Source organism: Lagenorhynchus albirostris, chromosome 15 (assembly GCF_949774975.1).
Source record: "Lagenorhynchus albirostris chromosome 15, mLagAlb1.1, whole genome shotgun sequence".
Taxonomy (NCBI): Eukaryota; Metazoa; Chordata; class Mammalia; order Artiodactyla; family Delphinidae; genus Lagenorhynchus; species Lagenorhynchus albirostris.
This window is the reverse complement of record NC_083109.1, coordinates 66,166,465-66,184,386: the sequence shown is the minus strand read 5'-3', so window position 1 is coordinate 66,184,386 and position 17,922 is coordinate 66,166,465. Positions and strand designations below refer to the sequence as shown.

At 42.4% G+C, this 17,922-nt stretch overlaps 2 protein-coding genes across 3 annotated transcripts in view; one reads left to right on the top strand and one right to left on the bottom strand.

Moving 5' to 3' along the window:
• The window catches only part of ANKS4B (ankyrin repeat and sterile alpha motif domain containing 4B), a 27,572-nt gene extending 19,215 nt beyond the window's left edge, over nt 1–8,357 (bottom strand). For both annotated transcript variants that reach the window (XM_060123876.1, XM_060123877.1), the window contains exons 1-2: nt 8,166–8,357; nt 6,070–6,995 (exon numbers count right to left, since the gene is read on the bottom strand). Coding sequence is in view for 1 of the 2 variants with exons in the window: in XM_060123877.1 (XP_059979860.1) it covers nt 6,070–6,140 (71 nt within the window). In the remaining variant the exon portion in view is untranslated. The remainder of the gene's footprint in view (nt 1–6,069; nt 6,996–8,165) is intronic.
• Nucleotides 6,697–17,922, top strand: ZP2 (zona pellucida glycoprotein 2). The gene is made up of 18 exons (XM_060123875.1): nt 6,697–6,758; nt 6,853–6,932; nt 7,782–7,865; nt 8,271–8,365; nt 9,896–10,048; nt 10,806–10,847; nt 11,000–11,164; nt 11,932–12,028; nt 12,117–12,298; nt 13,017–13,143; nt 13,986–14,173; nt 14,254–14,345; nt 14,446–14,570; nt 14,729–14,918; nt 16,070–16,205; nt 16,282–16,378; nt 16,802–16,885; nt 17,751–17,922. Exons 1-18 carry the CDS (start codon nt 6,697–6,699, stop codon nt 17,894–17,896), a joined length of 2,145 nt encoding a protein of 714 aa, XP_059979858.1. The 3' UTR covers nt 17,897–17,922.

Here is a 17,922-nt window from a genome sequence, read left to right as displayed (position 1 = left end):
GCTCTATTTACAATAGCCAAGACATGGGAGCAACCTAAATGTCTATCAATGGAGGAATGGATAAAGAAGATGTAGTACAGGGACTTCCCTGGTGGCTCAGTGGTTAAGAATCCACCTGCCAACGTAGGGGACATGGGTTCAAGCCCCGGTCCAGGATGATCCCACATGCCGCAGAGTAACTAAGCCTGTGCACCACAACTACTGAGCCTGCGCTCTAGAGCCTGCGAGCCACAACTACTGACACCTGCGCACCTAGAGCCCATGCTCCACAACAGGAGAAGCCACCGCAACGAGAAGCCCACGCACCGCAACAAAGAGTAGTCCCTGCTCGCTGCAATTAGAGAAAGCCCTTATGCAGCAACGAAGACCAAATGCAGCCAAAAATAAACAAATAAATAAATTTACTTAAAAAAAAAAAAGGTGTGGGGCTTCCCTGGTGGCGCAGTGGTTGAGAGTTCGCCTGCCGATGCAGGGGACACGGGTTCGTGCCCCGGTCCGGGAGGATCCCACATGCCGCGGAGCGACTGGGCCCGTGAGCCATGGCCGCTGGGCCTGCGCGTCCGGAGCCTGTGCTCCGCAACGGGAGAGGCCACAACAGTGAGAGGCCCGCGTACCGCAAAAAAAAAAAAAAAAAAAAGGTGTGGTACATATATACAATGGAATATTACTCAGCCATAAAAAAGAATGAAATAATGCCATTTGCAGCAACATGGATGGACTAGATTAGATTATCACACTAAATAAAGTAAGTCAAAAAGAGAAAGACAAATTCCATATGATATCACCTATATGTGGAATCTAAAAATGACACAAATAAACATATCTATGAAACAGAAGCAGAATCACAGACATAGAGAACAGACTTTCTCTATGTGGTTGTCAAGGGGGAAGGCGGTTTGGGGAGGGAAGGATTGGGAGTTCGGACTTAGCAGATGCAAACTAGTATTTATAGGATGGATAAACAACAAGGTCCTACTGTATAGCACAGGGAACTATATTCAATATCTTGTGATAAACAGTAATGGAAAAGAATATGAAAAAGAATATATATACTTATGTATAACTGAATCACTTTGCTGTACAGCAGAAATTAACACAACATTTAAGTCAACTATACTTCAATAAAATATAAAAAAATTTTGAGGAGGACAAATTCATTCCATAACAGCTTTCTACTTAGTAGCTATCAACTTGGGGGAAATTCACCGTGAGGAGCCTTAATTTCCTTTCCTTATTCCTACCTTGAAGGTTTATACATCGGTGTCCAGCACAGGACCTATACACAATGGACCTGAACAAAAATTCCCTTCCCTCTTTCCTGCAGAGACTCATCAAATCACAGCGCTTCTGAGGACCACCTACTCTTTCCCAGTACTCTGTGTGAAATGTGAATTATAAAGGCATGGATTTATAAAACCCGCAGGGAAACCCAAAGAGAAAGGGGTGGATTACAGAGATTTGGTGAAGGGAGATTTAACAGAATTAGGAGTTACTTGAATAAGAGACAACCCTTCAGGAAATGGGCTGAGTTTCAACCTGGGTTACCCTGATCAAGACTGACATTCCATAGATCTTGTTTGATTAGCTTTAGTCATGTGTCTACCATTTGTCCAAAGGGTGATGGAGGCAGCTTGACTGAAAGTCTCACCAAGACTATATCTAATGGGAAAGAGAGTTCCTACCAAAAGAAGAGAAAAGGATACCAGACAGAAAAGAATATACCTGTGTGTATTTAAGTTTACTTATTTATGCTTAGGTTTTATTTGTTACATAGGTAGTCATTTGGTCTCTCCCATCAGAAAGCAAACCCCTTAAAGACAGTCTTTGTCTGCACTTGGACAAATGTGTGTGCTGCTTCTTTTGAGACTTCACAGTTTTATAGTTGGTCGGTAAATGCTCCCTCGGAGAATACCCACAGTCTCATAATGTAAAATTGGGCTCATTTAGAAACAGGAATTCTAAATAATAGTCACAGACAAGTACTGCCACAGTCATGCTGCTTAACAAACACCCAAAATTAAGTGGCTTAAAAGAATAAGCATTGATTTAGCTCACAAGTCTACAGTCAACTGGTCAACTCCTCTGTGCTCAGCTGACCTCGGCTTGGCTCACTCATTCATCAGCTGGGAACTAGTTGCTCTAGGATGGCCTCAGCCTAGATGACCTGTCTCTGTTCCTTGTGATTGTTTATCATCCGGCAGGATACCCTGGGTTTGTTGTCACAGTGAATGCAGAATGCTAAGAGACAGTGCATATGTGTACAGGTCTCAAGAGACCTAGTCTCAGAACTGGCATACCATCACTTCCACCACATTCTGTTGGCCAAAGCAAGCTACAAAGCCAGTCAGATTCAGCGGGTAGGAGGACCAGGCTGACTGCAAACCATGCTGCCAAGGATGGGAGTCCAGGGAGGGGTGGAAGATTGGCACCTTTACAATTAACCTACCATATCACCTTAAGAACTTTAACATTTCATATTCTATCAACTAAAAGGACTATGCTGTATTGCATTTTCTTTATTTCTATGGTAACCATTACCTATAGCTACTACCTATAATCTGTGTTAATATTTGTATGTAAATGAGCTTTTATTTAGAACTTCTGAGCCTTCTCTGTCATTCATTTATCTAAGCTACCCTATTTTTACATTAACACATCAATGAACCCTTTTATGCCCTTGTCCTATTTCTTTCTGAATCCATCACCGTCACAAGGCTCATTCAATTTTGATCTGTCTAAAGATCCAAAGGCGGAAAATGACATTAACTTTGTATAGTTACATTGTATAGTTAAAGGAACTACTATATGATGCTCAAGAACATTATTATTAACATAGTCTATCTTATTTTTCCAAGTTACATTCATATTTCATATTTGAAAGCTATTTTAAGCTATGTTAGCCTGATAGAAAATTCTGTATTTCTTACTTATCTAATACTGCTAAATTCTAATTAATGCCATCTTGTACTTTTAAAGCTAAGCGAACTGCAAGAGAAGCACTGAGTTTTAAAACACCCCCTCATACACACACAAGCACACACACACAGAAAATCATAATGAATTAGAATGAGCCTGGGAGTAGGTATCAGAAGATGTGGTTTCTCCCTGGAGCTCTGCTACTAACTTTCTGTAATGACCTTGGGCAGGTCACAGAACCTCTTAGGTTTAATTTCCTTATTTTATATTCGGGAGTTGGACTTTAAAAGCCTCATGAACCAAATCTACTCACTTGGGCAATATACCTTTATACCATGAAGCTTGAATTCATCGGCCTTTCATTCTCTAGCTTCTATAGATCACTTATATACAAATCAGGTTTACTGTTATCACTTTTAAATTACTTTAATTGGTTATTTATCACCAGGATAACTCAATCAATACAGAAGTGAATGAAGTTTAAAAAAAAAGTATGATACCAAATGTAAAGTAGCTAGTGGGAAGCAGCCACATAGCACAGGGAGATCAGCTCAGTGCTTTGTGACCAACTAGAAGGGTGGGATAGGGAGGGTGGGAGGGAGACGCAAGAGGGAGAGGATATGGGGATATATGTATATGTATAGCTGATTCATTCTGTTATACAGCAGAAACTAACACACCATTGTAAAGCAATTATACTCCAATAAAGATGCCAAAAAAAAAAAAAAGTATGAGTCTCTCATCTCCCTATTCCTATTCTGGGAATGATGCATCACATATATTTATAACCAGTACAGCAAGAGCACAAACAAATCAGAACAGAGGACAGTTGTGAATGTCCAGCACAGATGGATGGGTGTGGACTGCCTGGATGCCTGCACTGTCTCCTCCCTCAGGTAACGTGTTGGCTCCCCGGCATATAAATGCAAACACACATTTCTATACCCACACATAGACACATAAATGGATAGAAAATACACGCATTTCTCATTTTTCTTTTTCTAAGTAAAATATGACAACATACTAATCATACAGCTCGAATACTCCAATTCATTGTGGATGTCTTTAATATCAGCATTTATAGATCCAGTTGAATCCATAGATTTATTTTAGTATCTGAACAGTATTCCAGAGTTTATCTAACCATCTCCTGCTGGTAACAGTTAGGTCATCTTCAATGAATACTTTTACAGTTGTTGTGGAAAGTAAGGCAACGGGATTGGAAATTCAGAATTATGAACTATTGTTTGAAAGAACTGCATTTCAGAGGAGGGCACCTGCCCAAAGGAGGCAAAAATATGCATTGTTGTTATGCATTAAAACCTAAAACTCTCTTCAAGAAATGCCTGGTGATTAGCAACAGGTGAGAAGAGGCCTCATATGTCAAGCAGAGACCAGGGCATTCACAGAAGAGGAGAGGGAACACATTGTAGTTATAAACACAGTTAAAAAGTCTCATTGAAAAGAATGTGGAAAACAGAAATACATCTGAAAGAGATCCTACGGTTTATTTAGTAAAATATTAAGGATCTATTATTTTTGTAAAGGTTTTAGTTTTCCTAACTAGTGGTATGAGACACCTTCTTAGTGTAGAGAGCCATGTCTTCCTCATTCTCAAAGTTGGCTACACTGAACACATTTGTATCCTTGTGCCCTTATGCAGAATTGATTCTTAGGGGCCTGGAGCTAGTTGTTCAGTGACTGTCCCAAGCACAGCATTGGTTGGGTCAGGCAAGGCAAGTGAAATTAATCTCTGGTGCACTCACCACCCTCACCAGCTCTCACAGTGGTCCTCCTTCTCTCCATGCCTCCTGCTCAGGGCCTTTGTGCTGCCCCTTAGTCTCCCAGAGCCCCCAGTTTAGGGCTCTGACCAGAGCTGCCTTTTCCAAGGCAAGACCCCACACTCTGGAAAAAAGGTACAGTATTGGGGGAAGCAAGCCTGTGGGTGGGGCCTGGGAAGCAGGAGCAACACATTAATCTATTACCTCTCTGACCACCTTCTTAACAGGTCTCTCTGAATCTTGCTCCTGCATTCCATCCTCTAATGGCTGGAATGGTCTTCTAATCTCTCCAATGGTCTTCTTATCATAGCCTTAACCATCGTGGTAGCAAATTACCTTCACAGTTGTAGAAAAGGTCCCACTTTTCGGAAAATATGCTTAGGAGTAACTATTGCTATCATGCTTCTGCTCAGAATCTAAATCCTTTCACCATCTCTATCCACAAAACCCTGCTTATCCTGGATTTTGCTCCCTCTCCCCCATTCCACTAGTATATAATCAACTGATTCCCATAAAGAAGTTAGTTAATCACTGGCAATCATTCAGTTTCTTGCCTGCCTCCCTCCAGATAGTTCCCAAATTTTCCTGATCATAAGACTCACCTGGCTTGTTAAACATACAGTACCCCAGGCCCCTCCCCTAGAGAGCCTGATTCAGCAGCTTTTGGGTGGGCCCCAGGAATCTGTGATGTTAACAAGAGCCCCATGTGATCGTTTTGATCAAGGAAGTTGGGGAAACCACTACTCTAACCAACCATATTTCAGACACCTATGACAGGGAATGAAGATTACTCCTCAAGTTATATCATAAAGACACAAAGACATAAAAAACAACACATAAATAAATATTTCAAGTGCCACCCCACTACTTGCACAGAATTTGAGCATTATCACCTGTTATGGAACATGGACTGCAGACATCTAGGTATCTCAGTCTGGCCCTGGCCCTGACACCCAGCTTGGGCAAATTGCTTTTCCTCAGTTTCTCCACCTGTAAACTCCCAATTGCTACACAGTGACATTCTTATTTAGATCACGATTCCCTTTGACCCAGAATTTCTACCTCCAGAAATTTATCCTGAGAGTTAACCAGGGAAATGTACAAGAATGTCCATCAGATTATTGTTTATAATGATGATAAACAGGAAGCTATATTAATGTCCATCATTAGGGAACAGTTAAACACTGATTTATCTAGACATTGAATACTATGCAACCCTAAAAATGGTAATGGAGATCTTTATGTTTGATATGGAAAATGTACATGACATATAAAGTAGTAAAAGCAGGTTACAAACGTAATTTATACTTCAATCTCAGGTTGTTTTTAAGTGTGTGTGGTGTTCGTAGAAAAAGACCATAGAGTTACATACCTAAGTATTAGCAGTGGTAAAATGTGGATGACTTTTTCCTTTTCTCCATATCCTTCTGTAATTGTCGACATTTTTTGAAGTAAGCTTAAAATCTATACTTGGGGGAAAATAATGCTTCATCCATTTTTTTCAAAGGTACTTCTTCATGCACATTGCCAGGATGGTGTCCACAATAGCCAGGAGACCAGGAGTAACTTAAAGGAAAGGTTTACTTAAAGATAGCGTGAATAAGAGACATTCTTTCCTCAAAAAAATCCCACCACATTCTTTCACTGTGCATTTGAGCTGTAAAGATTTTGTCCAAAAGATCCTAATTTTTCTCAGTGTTACAGAAAAAAAGCACCAATTCATTCACCTGAAGCCAGTTTCAGGGAACTCTGGTTTCATGGCTGGCCCGCAGAGCAGCTGGTGGAACAGCAAGGCAAGTGTCAGAAAGCGCAGAACTCCACTTATTTCAGGCCTTCCAGAAAGGCTCTCCCTTCCCAAGTCCCCTCCTCTCAGCTGGGAGGGCTGGAGAAGATTCAGGTGTCTCCAGTGGGGAGAGGGTGGGATCATGGCCTGCTTCCTGCTATAAAAGCACAGAGCAGCACACCCCTCTGCCTGGCTGATTTGGTGGTGTCTTCGGTCATGGCGTACAGGCAGAGAGGAGACAGTGGGAGACCCTCAAGCTGGTTCAGTGCAGACTGGAGGTAACTGGGGGCAGAAGGGAGAGGACATAATGTCCTTGTCTGCTGAAGTTCGTCCCTCTTTAACTCTCTCCCCCATGCCCTCCAGCACCTACAGGTCATTTCCTCTATTCTTCGCCCTTTTGACTTCGGTGAACTCAATACGTGTTCATCAGTTGGTGGATCCTGCCTTCCCAGGTAGGTCTCTTGGGTGAGGGAAGTGCTCTTAAGCATCTCTCGAACAGATTGCACCTAGGGTGCCTAGATGGCGAGGAAACACAAACATAGGTTAGACAATCTCCACTCATTCCCTTTATAAGCTTGATCAAGTCACTACAGTTTTTCCCTTGCTTACCTAGAGCTTGCTCTACCAGCTAAATGGAGGAGTGTGCAAAAACACCTGTACTACCTTCTATTCCCTCACTGCCTCAAGCTTTACGGCGTCCAAAGAGTAGCACACCACACACTAAGCCCCCATCTTTGGGAGCAGTCGTCTTCAAACACATGCTCACGCTTAAGGAAAGCGTCAACATAACAGACAAAATCAGAGCCGTTCCACTTGTAATGAGTTTTTCAAAATTTTCATCTGAGCCAGAGGGTGCACAGTGTCAGGTTATAGGCAGATTGGTTTGTCTTTAAAAAGTGTGTCCTTGGGCTTACTTAGGGCATTTTTTAAACTTCAGATTGAAAAATCTTAGACAAAACTTTTCTCCAGTTCTTCACAGACCTACCATCCCCATCTCCATCAGGGTTCCAGCCTGGTTCCTGCATGCATGCGTGTTAACCCGAATCCAGGCTTATCCTGGAGTACTTCAGAAAGCCCTAGGCACCAAATTGATACCTTCCCTACAGTTCTTGGTATCTTGCATTGTAGTTATATCTTTCCCACCAATCTGTAATTTCCTCAAGGGTGGTAGGCAAGCTTTGCCTCTCCCAACTGGCATCTTCCCTGTTGTCTGTTGGAGAGGAGAGTTCCCTCAATACACTTCTGTAGGAATCATGCCTCTTGTGTTCAAAGATGCCCCATGTGTTTCCTTTGCTCTTCAGGTACTGTCACTTGCTATGAAAACAGAATGATAGTGGCGTTTCCAAGCATTCTTGCCAACAAGATACAGCACGCATCTGTGGTGGGTAAGTAATGTGTATTATCTCATCTTAGTCTTACTTAATAGAAGCCCTTGGCTCAAGGCCATCTCCATTTCCTGGTGAGCAGAGCACACACACCCTGGAGCAACTGGCACCCAAAACCCATGATGACACAGGGGCCCTGAATTGCATGATGCCTCCGAGAGTGGAAGACCCTGTCTTTCTTTGAAAATCTGTCTTATCTCAGAATCCCCTAGGAAACATCTATCTTCAAATCACAGCATTTCCCAGAGCTTGGGTTATATCACTCAGGTGGGAAAATAAAAGGTGAAGTGACTGAAGTACCTTAGAAATGGATTGGCAGTCTTGGCTATGTACCTCTGGTTGACTCAACGTCACTGAAATGTACTTCTTGGCCATCTCCTGTCTAAATTGCTCTTGCTTCTGTAGATCCCCTTGGTCTTGAAATGCTGAACTGCACTTATGTTCTGGACCCAGAAAAGCTCACCCTGGAGGCCCCATATGAAACCTGTACCAAAAGAGTAGTAAGTAATTGTTTGAGGAGTGATTTGGGAAGTAGTAACCTAGGAGTTAAGGCTTTGGAGTAGAGCAGTAGTTCTCAATCAGGGTGATTTCTTTTATCATCCCGGAGAACATCCTGCAGTGTTTGGAGACAGTTCTGGTTATCACAGGTGGTTGAGGGGTGGGGTGGAAAAGGGCAGCTACTGGCCGTCTAGTGGGTACAAGCCAAGGATACTGCTCAATAGCCTCCATTGCCCAGAGGAACCCTCGGTAACAGACATGTTAGAACCCAAATGCCAACGCTGAGGTTAAGAGACCCTGGAGTTGAGGATTTGGGCTTGATTTCTGGCTCTGCCACTATCTAGATGTAATTTGGGGTAAGTTAGTTAATCTTTCTAAGCCTCTACTTGCCCATTGGAAAATGGATTATGATATCTCTCCATAAGGTGTCTAAAGATTAACGACATAATACAGATGAAGGACTTGGCATAGCATCTAGACACAACAAATGATCAAACATGAGCTATTTTGATCTCTAACCCCCATGGAAAAGGGGAGGCTATTTTGGGGCTGGCAAATAGAGTGCTGGTACCTCTAGGCTGTAAAAACATGTGTTGGAAGGCCAGCAGAAGCTGAACAATAGGCTTTTCTACTGTTAAGCAATAGTATTGCCCAATCAGGGTTATTAGGAGCAGTAAAAGCGACCTAAGTCGTTTCCAAGTTTGAGTGTGCAAACAATCACTTAGGGAACTTGGAAAGTACAGAATTAGTTCATTTAGTTGATGACTTAATAGGTCTGGGGTGCATCCTAGAAGTCTGCAAGTTTAACCGTCTACTTCATCTGATTCTATAGTGAAGATCTCCAGTAATTAACACTTTCCCTTCTGAAATGGCCTTTCCCAACTTTAGGGAGCTTAGGGTTGCATTCCTTTAGACCAGAGGCCTACAGAGTATCACCTGTGGGTGGCCACATCCAGCCCATGATCTGTGTGTGTGATGGTCCTCAAGCTAAGAATGTTTTCTGTTTTATCAAGAGTTTTTAAAACATGTTAGCACTCGTATGTGGCCTACAAAGTCTATATATTTACTAACACTTAACAGAAAATTGTTGGCTGACTCCTACTTTAGACTGTGAGTTCCTTGGGCCAGGGGAAATGGCAAAGATGGCTCCGTCCAGCACCCAGCACAATGGCTGCTACATAGGTGCTCAATAAGTGTATTTGAATATCTTGGTACAGGCCCCAAACCAAACAGGACCTTGATATTCAGATATAGGGTGAATGTAAAAAGAAAATAAAAACTGGACTCTGAGCCCTGAAACTCAAGGAACTATTATTCTCTGCCAATGTATGAGTCTTTCCTGGGATATCTAAAGAGGCTATAGCATCTCCTGGTACAGGAATGAGGGACCTTCTAGAACCCGTGGTACTGATAATTTAAGGGTTTTGCCAACGTTAAGGGTTTTACCAATCAGCTGGGTCAGATGGTACTCTGGAATCCCCTTTCCCACTGAGGTACTAGCACGCTGTCCTTACTATGCCGTTTTCATACAGCTTGGCCAGCATCAGATGACCATCAAACTCATGGACGACAATGCTGCCTTAAGACAAGAGGCTCTCATGTATGACATCAGCTGTCCAGTTATGCAAGCAGAAAGCCACGAGCAGCATTTGGGATCCACAGTCTGCTTGAAGGATTTCATGTCTGTGAGTGAAGCAGGCTGACTGCTTCTCACCCAGCTACTGCGGGGGAAATGTGGTCTAGACAGAGCTGGGCTTCAGAACAAGATCAGGACTGCAATCTGTATTTTACTACTGACTTGCTGTGTAGCTTTGGATTGATTTCTTAACCACACTGAGACTTTGTTTCTAAGTCTGAAGTGGGGGACAGCAATACCTCATAGGGTGGCTTTAAGAATTGACTGAGAAGGCAGATACAGCACTCAGCACATCATGTCTAGCCATAAAAAGAATTCAGTTGGTAGTCTGACAAACCGGATACTTATCATGGGCCAGGCCCTACGCTAGATACTAGGATATAGCAAATGAGCAAACGAGACCAATCACATACTCGTGGACTTTATAGTCTAACAGCGAACATCAACAGTGGACAAAAATAATCACACTTCATTAACAGTGATGGAACTGCAGCTTGACAGAGTATTTGATTTCTATGCACATAGTAAGAAGCTGTACATTTAAGGACTTAGTATCTCAGCTTACAACTGAAAGGGAGCTTAGATCTTCCAATTGCCTTTTGGTATCAAAAGCTCAAAGAGGAAATGATGTCTAAGGGCACTGCTAGGATTCATGACTGCCTGTGCTTCTACTTCATCCCACAACTAGGCGTTGTGGTGTCAGAATCGCACAGCAGTTGCTCTGGGTGTTTTCCACGTCCTCTCAGGTAACATGATTTCAGAAATCTCCAAATCAAAGCCTCACATCCTCTTTTTTTTTCTTCCAGTTTACCTTTCACTTTTTTCCTGGCATGGCTGATGAAAGTGGGGTATGAAAGTTATTTTTTAAATTACAAGCCTAAGTAACCTTTAGTTCTATATTAAAGGTGACATAACTTCCGTCCTGGTTAAAATATGAAATAGACAATAGTCTTGGGGTGAAGGTGAGCACCAGCCCTCTAAATGAAACTTCTGACTTTAGGATACCAAACCTCAGATGGGATGGACCTTTGCAGTTGGTGATGGCGAAAGAGCCCAAACTCTGACCCTTCAGGAGGCTATGACACAAGGGTATAATCTCCTGATTGACAACCAGAAGATAAGCGTCCAAGCGTCATTCCACGCCACTGGAGTGACTCACTACTCGGTAGGTGTGAATCTTTTTGTACTGCCATCCAGGCACAAACCAGTATTTCTAAATCCAAGCATGATCTCAACCATGTCCTCAATGGAGAATACAACTCATTCAACAGGTATCTTAATGCTTACCATGTGCCAAGCACTGTACTAAGTACTAAAGATAAAATGGTGAGATACAATGGTGAACAAGAGAGATATGGTCCTGACTTCAATCTGTTCTCCCTCTTCCTCCATAGATCTAAATTAACTACATAATATGGAGCTAGGGTACTACTAAATCCTTTTACCAATTAAGGTGTTCTGTTTTATCATTGCCCTGTACTGTGTTTACAGTAGGTACCGGCACTTTGGGGACCAACAATCATGACACTACATTAAATCAGTTAATGTGCAAAAATACTCAGAACAGGGCTTGGCACCTACGTGCTCAAACGTCAGCCATGTTAACAGTCCTGTTATACACTGAGCATATGCTGAATCTTAAACATTCTCTCTGAATGCTGATACCATAAGATAGTCATAAAACAAGAGCTCATATCTGCTTAGAAATGATCAGCTACAGGTCATATCAGTAGACACTACTTTGCCAGATGTTATGAAGTACAAGATTTTAAAACTAGAGCACCTGCAGAACAATTGGGACAAAATGCCTGAACTCTACTTGGGCCAAGACAGTGCCCAATAGTTGAGTATGTTTGCCCTGACTATTCCAGCATTGGTTAGAAATTCAAGTAATTCAGGTAAACCAATGTCTTTGAAAATGCCTCTCCTCAGCAAGGTAACAGCCACCTCTACATGGTGCCTCTGAAGCTTACGCATGTATCTCCTGGGCAGACGATCGTCTTATCATCACGACTCATTTGTGTGTCAGGTAAGTGCCTAGGAAGGGACAACTCCAGTTGTGGAAGACGTTGTTCTAGGGGCTTAATGAAAACTGATCGTTCTGTCATTCCTTCTAGATCCTGTGACTTGTAATGCCACACACATGACTCTCACCATACCAGAGTTTCCTGGGAAGTTAAAATCCATGAGCTTTGAAAATAGGAACATTGCTATGAGCCAGCTGAACAACAGTGGGGTTGATGTGGAAACAACAAATGGCTTGAGGTTGCATTTCAGCAAAACTCTCCTCAAAACAAAAGTACGTTCCATTGTCAGTCACTGAGCTTTATGGAAGCCTGACTTGAAGCATAGCGTTTTAGGCTACCCTGATACAGCTGCTGACTTGTCCATAAATTCTAATTGCTGGTGTAAAAAATTCAAAATTTGGAAGGCCTCATTTGAACACCTTGCATAAGTGAATTCTCAAGTAACTGAAATTTACTCTCAAACACCAAGCCTCTTTAACTGCAATGGAAGTTTTCCTAAGTTTCTTAGTTCACTGAATAGAACAAACTGCTATCAAGCTTCTGATGATGAACCTCTCATGCCCTACTGAAACAGGACAGCTTGAGCCAAACAAGTGTCCCCAGCTGTCCTCACTGAGGCCAGTCTTGACTGAGGCAATTGCCAGGGACAACAAAGAATAATTTTATGTTGGTGTGTGCTTTGCAATAACATTTTATAACTCCTGGATTGGCAGTTCTTTAGAGGTTGAATTAACAGATCAAATTCCAGTGTCTAGTACAAAGAGCATACAGTACTGGGTACTGGAGGGCATGAGCTTAAAGAAAGAAATTTCCTTCCTAGGGAAGGATCCTGATCTGGAGAAGTGATAGGGTCTCTTGTTCTGGCTTAAAGGGAAACCATAATAAGTCTGGAGTGTGCCTTGAAGGTTTCAGTGTACTTCCTTCCTCCCTCCTTTGACTGCTCTGGGTCCCAACAGGCTGTGGTTGCTAAATGACATTCTTTCATTTCAGTTCTCTGAAAAATGCCTACCCTATCAGTTCTACTTGTCGTCACTCAAGCTGACCTTTTACATTCAGCTGGAGATGGTATCCATGGTGATTTATCCGGAGTGTCTCTGTGAGTCAACAGTTTCCATCGGTAAAGACCATTTTTCTTAAACGGTTTCCTACATTCTTTCTCTCTTAGCTCTTGCATGTGGGAAAGTGTATAGAAGTTCAGACTCTGCATTGCTTATACTTTGAGGAAATGAAAGGCTGGTCAGACCAGAAATGTCAGTCTAAGCTGCTGTGATAGGGATCTAAGAAAGATAACACTTCTAAGATACACATACAGGTAGGTTTCACAACTGTTTCATGTTTTTAAGTAACCTGGATATACTTCATGTTAGGAGCCTAAGCCTACCATCTAAATAAGATTGCTTCAAACCTGAAACTACAGGGACTACAAGTATTTCCCCAAACTCCTGAAAAATCCCTCAAAGAATATGGAAGTAGGTCTTTCCTCTTGTGTAGTATTGCTTCTGCCCCTTTGCTCCTTTTATTCGCTGACCTGTATCAGGTCAAAGCCAAATGGGACAAATCAGTTGCTTCTTCAACTTCCCCTTAAACCACCAAGATTTGTGAGCCTTGAAAGAAGGGACATTATGACACAAGGGACGGCACTTTAAGCCTCATCAGGTTTTTCTCATGAGTCTCTCACCTCACCTGGTGCTTCTCCCCACGTCTCCTGTTGCCTCTTCCTTTGGAGGAAAAATCCTTCTGCTCATACAGAGCAGCCTCACTCTTGTCTTGGCACCTTAAGGGTCTCCCCTCGTAACTCAAGCTGCTTATCAAGGTATTTTCCCAAACAAAGACTTAAGACAAATTCTGTTGCCTCCTGATAAAAATTCAAACTTCCATCACACTTCAAATTGGTAGATGACAATAGTCACATGGCAGACAGATTTTTTTTTTTTTTTTTTAACTCTCACCACTATCTAGTTTCAGGGGAGCTATGTACTCAGGATGGGTTTATGGACATTGAGGTCTACAGCCATCAAACAAAACCGGCTCTCGACTTGGATACCCTCAGGGTGGGAGACTCATCCTGCCAGCCAATCTTTAAAGCTCCATCTCGGGGGCTGGTGCAGTTTCACATACCCCTGAATGGATGTGGAACAAGACATAAGGTTAGTACTGGCCCATAGCAAGAGGTTAAGACTTACTTTTGAGATAACTAATTAACCACTTTCTCTAACCTTACTCTAAGTTCAAGAATGACAAAGTCATCTATGAAAATGAAATCCATGCTTTCTGGGCAGATCTTCCTCCAAGCACAGTTTCCAGAGATAGTGAGTTCAGGTGTGAACGCAATTGCTACTTGACTTTTTAAGCCCCAGCTTAAACTCAAGCAGTTTTTTAATCTAAAATTCTTAACAACTCCACCCACCCACTCTTACAGAATGACGGTGAGGTGCTATTACAGCAGCAGTAACATGCTAATAAATACCAGTGTTGAAAGCCTTCCTCCTCCAATGGCCTCAGTGAAGCCGGGTCCACTTGCTTTGACCCTGCAAACCTACCCAGGTGAGACATTATAACCTAAAAAATCTGCTTAAATACTTTCAGGGAACTCTTCCCTAAAATGAACTTTGATGCCACCAGACTAGAGTAGTAGTGATGCTTAAGCTTCTGTTGTGACCATCAACTGCTTGAGTACCAGAGGGGCTTCTCCTCCATTTCAGATAACTCCTACCTGCAACCATATGGGGAGAAGGAGTACCCTGTGGTGAGATACCTCCGCCAACCAATTTACCTAGAAGTGAGAGTCATAAACAGGACTGACCCCAACATCAAGCTGGTCTTAGACGACTGCTGGGCAACATCCACCATGGACCCAGCCTCTCTCCCTCAGTGGAATATTGTCGTGGATGGGTATGTATTCTCCATATAAGGTATCCCAGCTAATCAAACTGCCAGTAAAAAGAGTAAAATGATCTTGGGCTTGAGAGGAGCACTGTGTCAAAGGCCCTGATTTTTGTTCTTGTTTCTTAGCAACCAGTCCTTGGTCAAATAAGGTGACTCATGCTTTCCTATTACCCTTGAATCTAAAAGTATAAGACCCTTCCCAAGGGAATCTGGCTTTAATATGCCAATATCTGGAGAGAAGAGATTTCTAGTTCCTATCCATTTATTGAATACCTACCATAGGTGAAACATGGTGCTATGTGCTCCAGATGCATTACTTGAACCTCATCACTCTATGAGAGACACTAGCCACCTCACTTCATAAAGAAACCCAAACTTGCTACTTAAATAACTAGCCCAAAGTAATACTTAGTAAATGGTAGAACATGCATGCCCATCTGACTCTAGATCTGAATATCACAGTGCTCTGAAGTTGTGGCTGTGCCCACTTAGATGTTGGTGTTTATCCTCTTGGCTCTGCTGGCACCTAGATAGAACTGCACCTTATCTTTCTCTGAATCTGTTGTAATCTGTTAAGCTTGTATCCTCCAGGTGCACTCCTGCTCCACAATCATGGTAGCCAGCACATTCATGCAGCTCATTCCTTCACCCCATTAAAGGCTTGCTCGAGTGTCCACTTCTCCTTGAAGCCTACCCTGACCCTCCTGCACCCTTACCCTGGTCTAACTCTTCTTTTGTTAGTACTGACATGCTACCTAACATACTAATTTATAGCTACTATACTCTGCTAGCATCTAAGATATAAAATGGCAGGAGTTCTCCACCTTGTTTTTTCAGCAACATATACTAACTGCCTGGGACAAAAAAGATACTCAGACTAAGAATTAAGCCAGTGTCATCTGAAGAGTTACATAATTCTTGATGAATTTATCTGGCAAACAAATTGGTACTGAAATTGTATTAACACATAGTAGAAGAAAAACTAGCATGAACAACTTATAACTCCATGAATATTGTTGGATAGGCCAAATCAGAGGTATATTAAAAAAAAAAAAGGTACAGGTAGAAGGTGTTACGTGTGACTGAATTTGAGCAAATGCTGAGTTAGACTCTGGGGTGAATTCAGCTGATGTCCCTCCCTGAAATGTACCTTCCAGCTGTGAATACAACCTGGACAACCACAGAACCACCTTCCATCCGGTTGGCTCCTCTGTGACCTATCCTAATCACTATCAGAGGTTTGATGTGAAGACCTTTGCCTTTGTGTCAGAGGCCCAAGCGTTCTCTCACTTGGTAAGTGATTAACAAGTCACCTGGGACAGGTCGAATGTGAGACATCAGTTTTACTCAACTCTTGTTCCATCTCCAGGTCTACTTCCACTGCAGTGCCTCAATCTGCAATCAACTCTCTCCTGACTTCCCTCTGTGCTCTGTGACCTGCCTTGTGTCATCCAGAAGCAGGCGAGGTAAAAATTTCAAGTCCTCATTAATGTGAGTTTACAGCAAGCCTCAACCTTTCAGAATTTAAGAACGAGTGCCCTTGTTCTTCACCTAGTCCCAAGAGCACAAGAAACCTGAGTCTGAGATAGACAGGTTCTCCATCAGTCCTAGGGACACGCTTTTTTTTTGCACATGAGCTGTAGCCTGATCCTCTGCAGACTTTAAAGTTACTCTTCCTGAGTCACTCTTCCTGAGTCTAGGTAGACTCTGAACTTCATCTTCCGATATTCTTTGATAGTTCATCCTGCTTTTACAGTAAGGTGTATGCCCTCTCCTGTGAAGGCGGGCAAAACCACCTCAAGCAGGGGCTCCATGGGGAGCTGCTCTAGGTAATCCCTCAGCACACTTCTTACCACTACTCATTATCCCAGAGGTCAAACTGTTTCCAGCCACAGGAGCCACTGAGGAAGAGAAAACGATAGTGAGTCTCCCGGGTCCCATCCTCCTGTTGTCAGACAGCTCTTCACTCAGAGGTATGGATTTAAAGCCTTGGGTACTTCTTGGACTCAAGTTCTTGGTTTTATGTCAAATTTAACTGTGCATAGATAACACATGCTCCGGATTAGACAAGAAGAGAAGGGGTCTCTTCCCAGCAATAGGTTCTGTTAAGTCTCTTGTGTGCCCTTCCAAAAATCCCCATTGAACACAAGTGGAATCATATACTCTACCTACTGTTCTGTAACGTTTTTTACTTGTTTAAGCCATCTTATATCTGTACAGAGACCTCTCACTGTAACTAAAGGATTCCAGTTTTGTCACTAATGCCACATTAGGATCCTCAAATCTTGGTCCTCAAATCTTCACCTACTATACAAGAACTTCAGACTATGTTTCTAAAAAAAAAAAAAAAAATAGGACTAATAGGTCAGAAGACATGTGCTTGCTACTATTAAACTTAAGTCTTTACTGGATTATGTTACTGTTAATATTTTATATCTTCAGCCCAGATAGTCTTCATTTTAGGCCTAGAACTTGAAATTAAGCTCTCAAATCCCCAGCTAATAAGCTGCAAGAAATCATGCACTTGGGACAACTAATCATATCTGTTAGTGCCAGAAAGTTAAACAATGAGCTGGGACTGTAAGGTCCTTTCCAGGTGTCAGCGTATCTGATCTGAGTGAAAGCAAGTAGGAAGTGGGAACAGCTGTGGGAGTGGAGAAGGGAGAGGAGGAGGTTGGCTTGAGAGATAAGACTATACCCTGTTGCAAGCTTCCCGAATGAGCTCTTTGAAGCTTCCTTTCACTTCCTTCTCTGGGGAGCTTTAATGTGTAAAACTTCAGCTTCAACTGACACTTCGTTTCAGTGATCTTAAGACTTGAATGTCTGCTTCCTTTCCAGACGCTGTGGACTCTAAAGGGCATGAGACTGCTGGATATGTTGCTTTTCCAACTATGGTTGCTGTGGTTGCCTTAGCAGGCATTGTGGCAATTCTAAGCCTTATCAGCTACCTGCACAAGAAAAGAACCATAATGCTAAGTCACTAACTGGATATTCCAACAAAGTGGTCAAC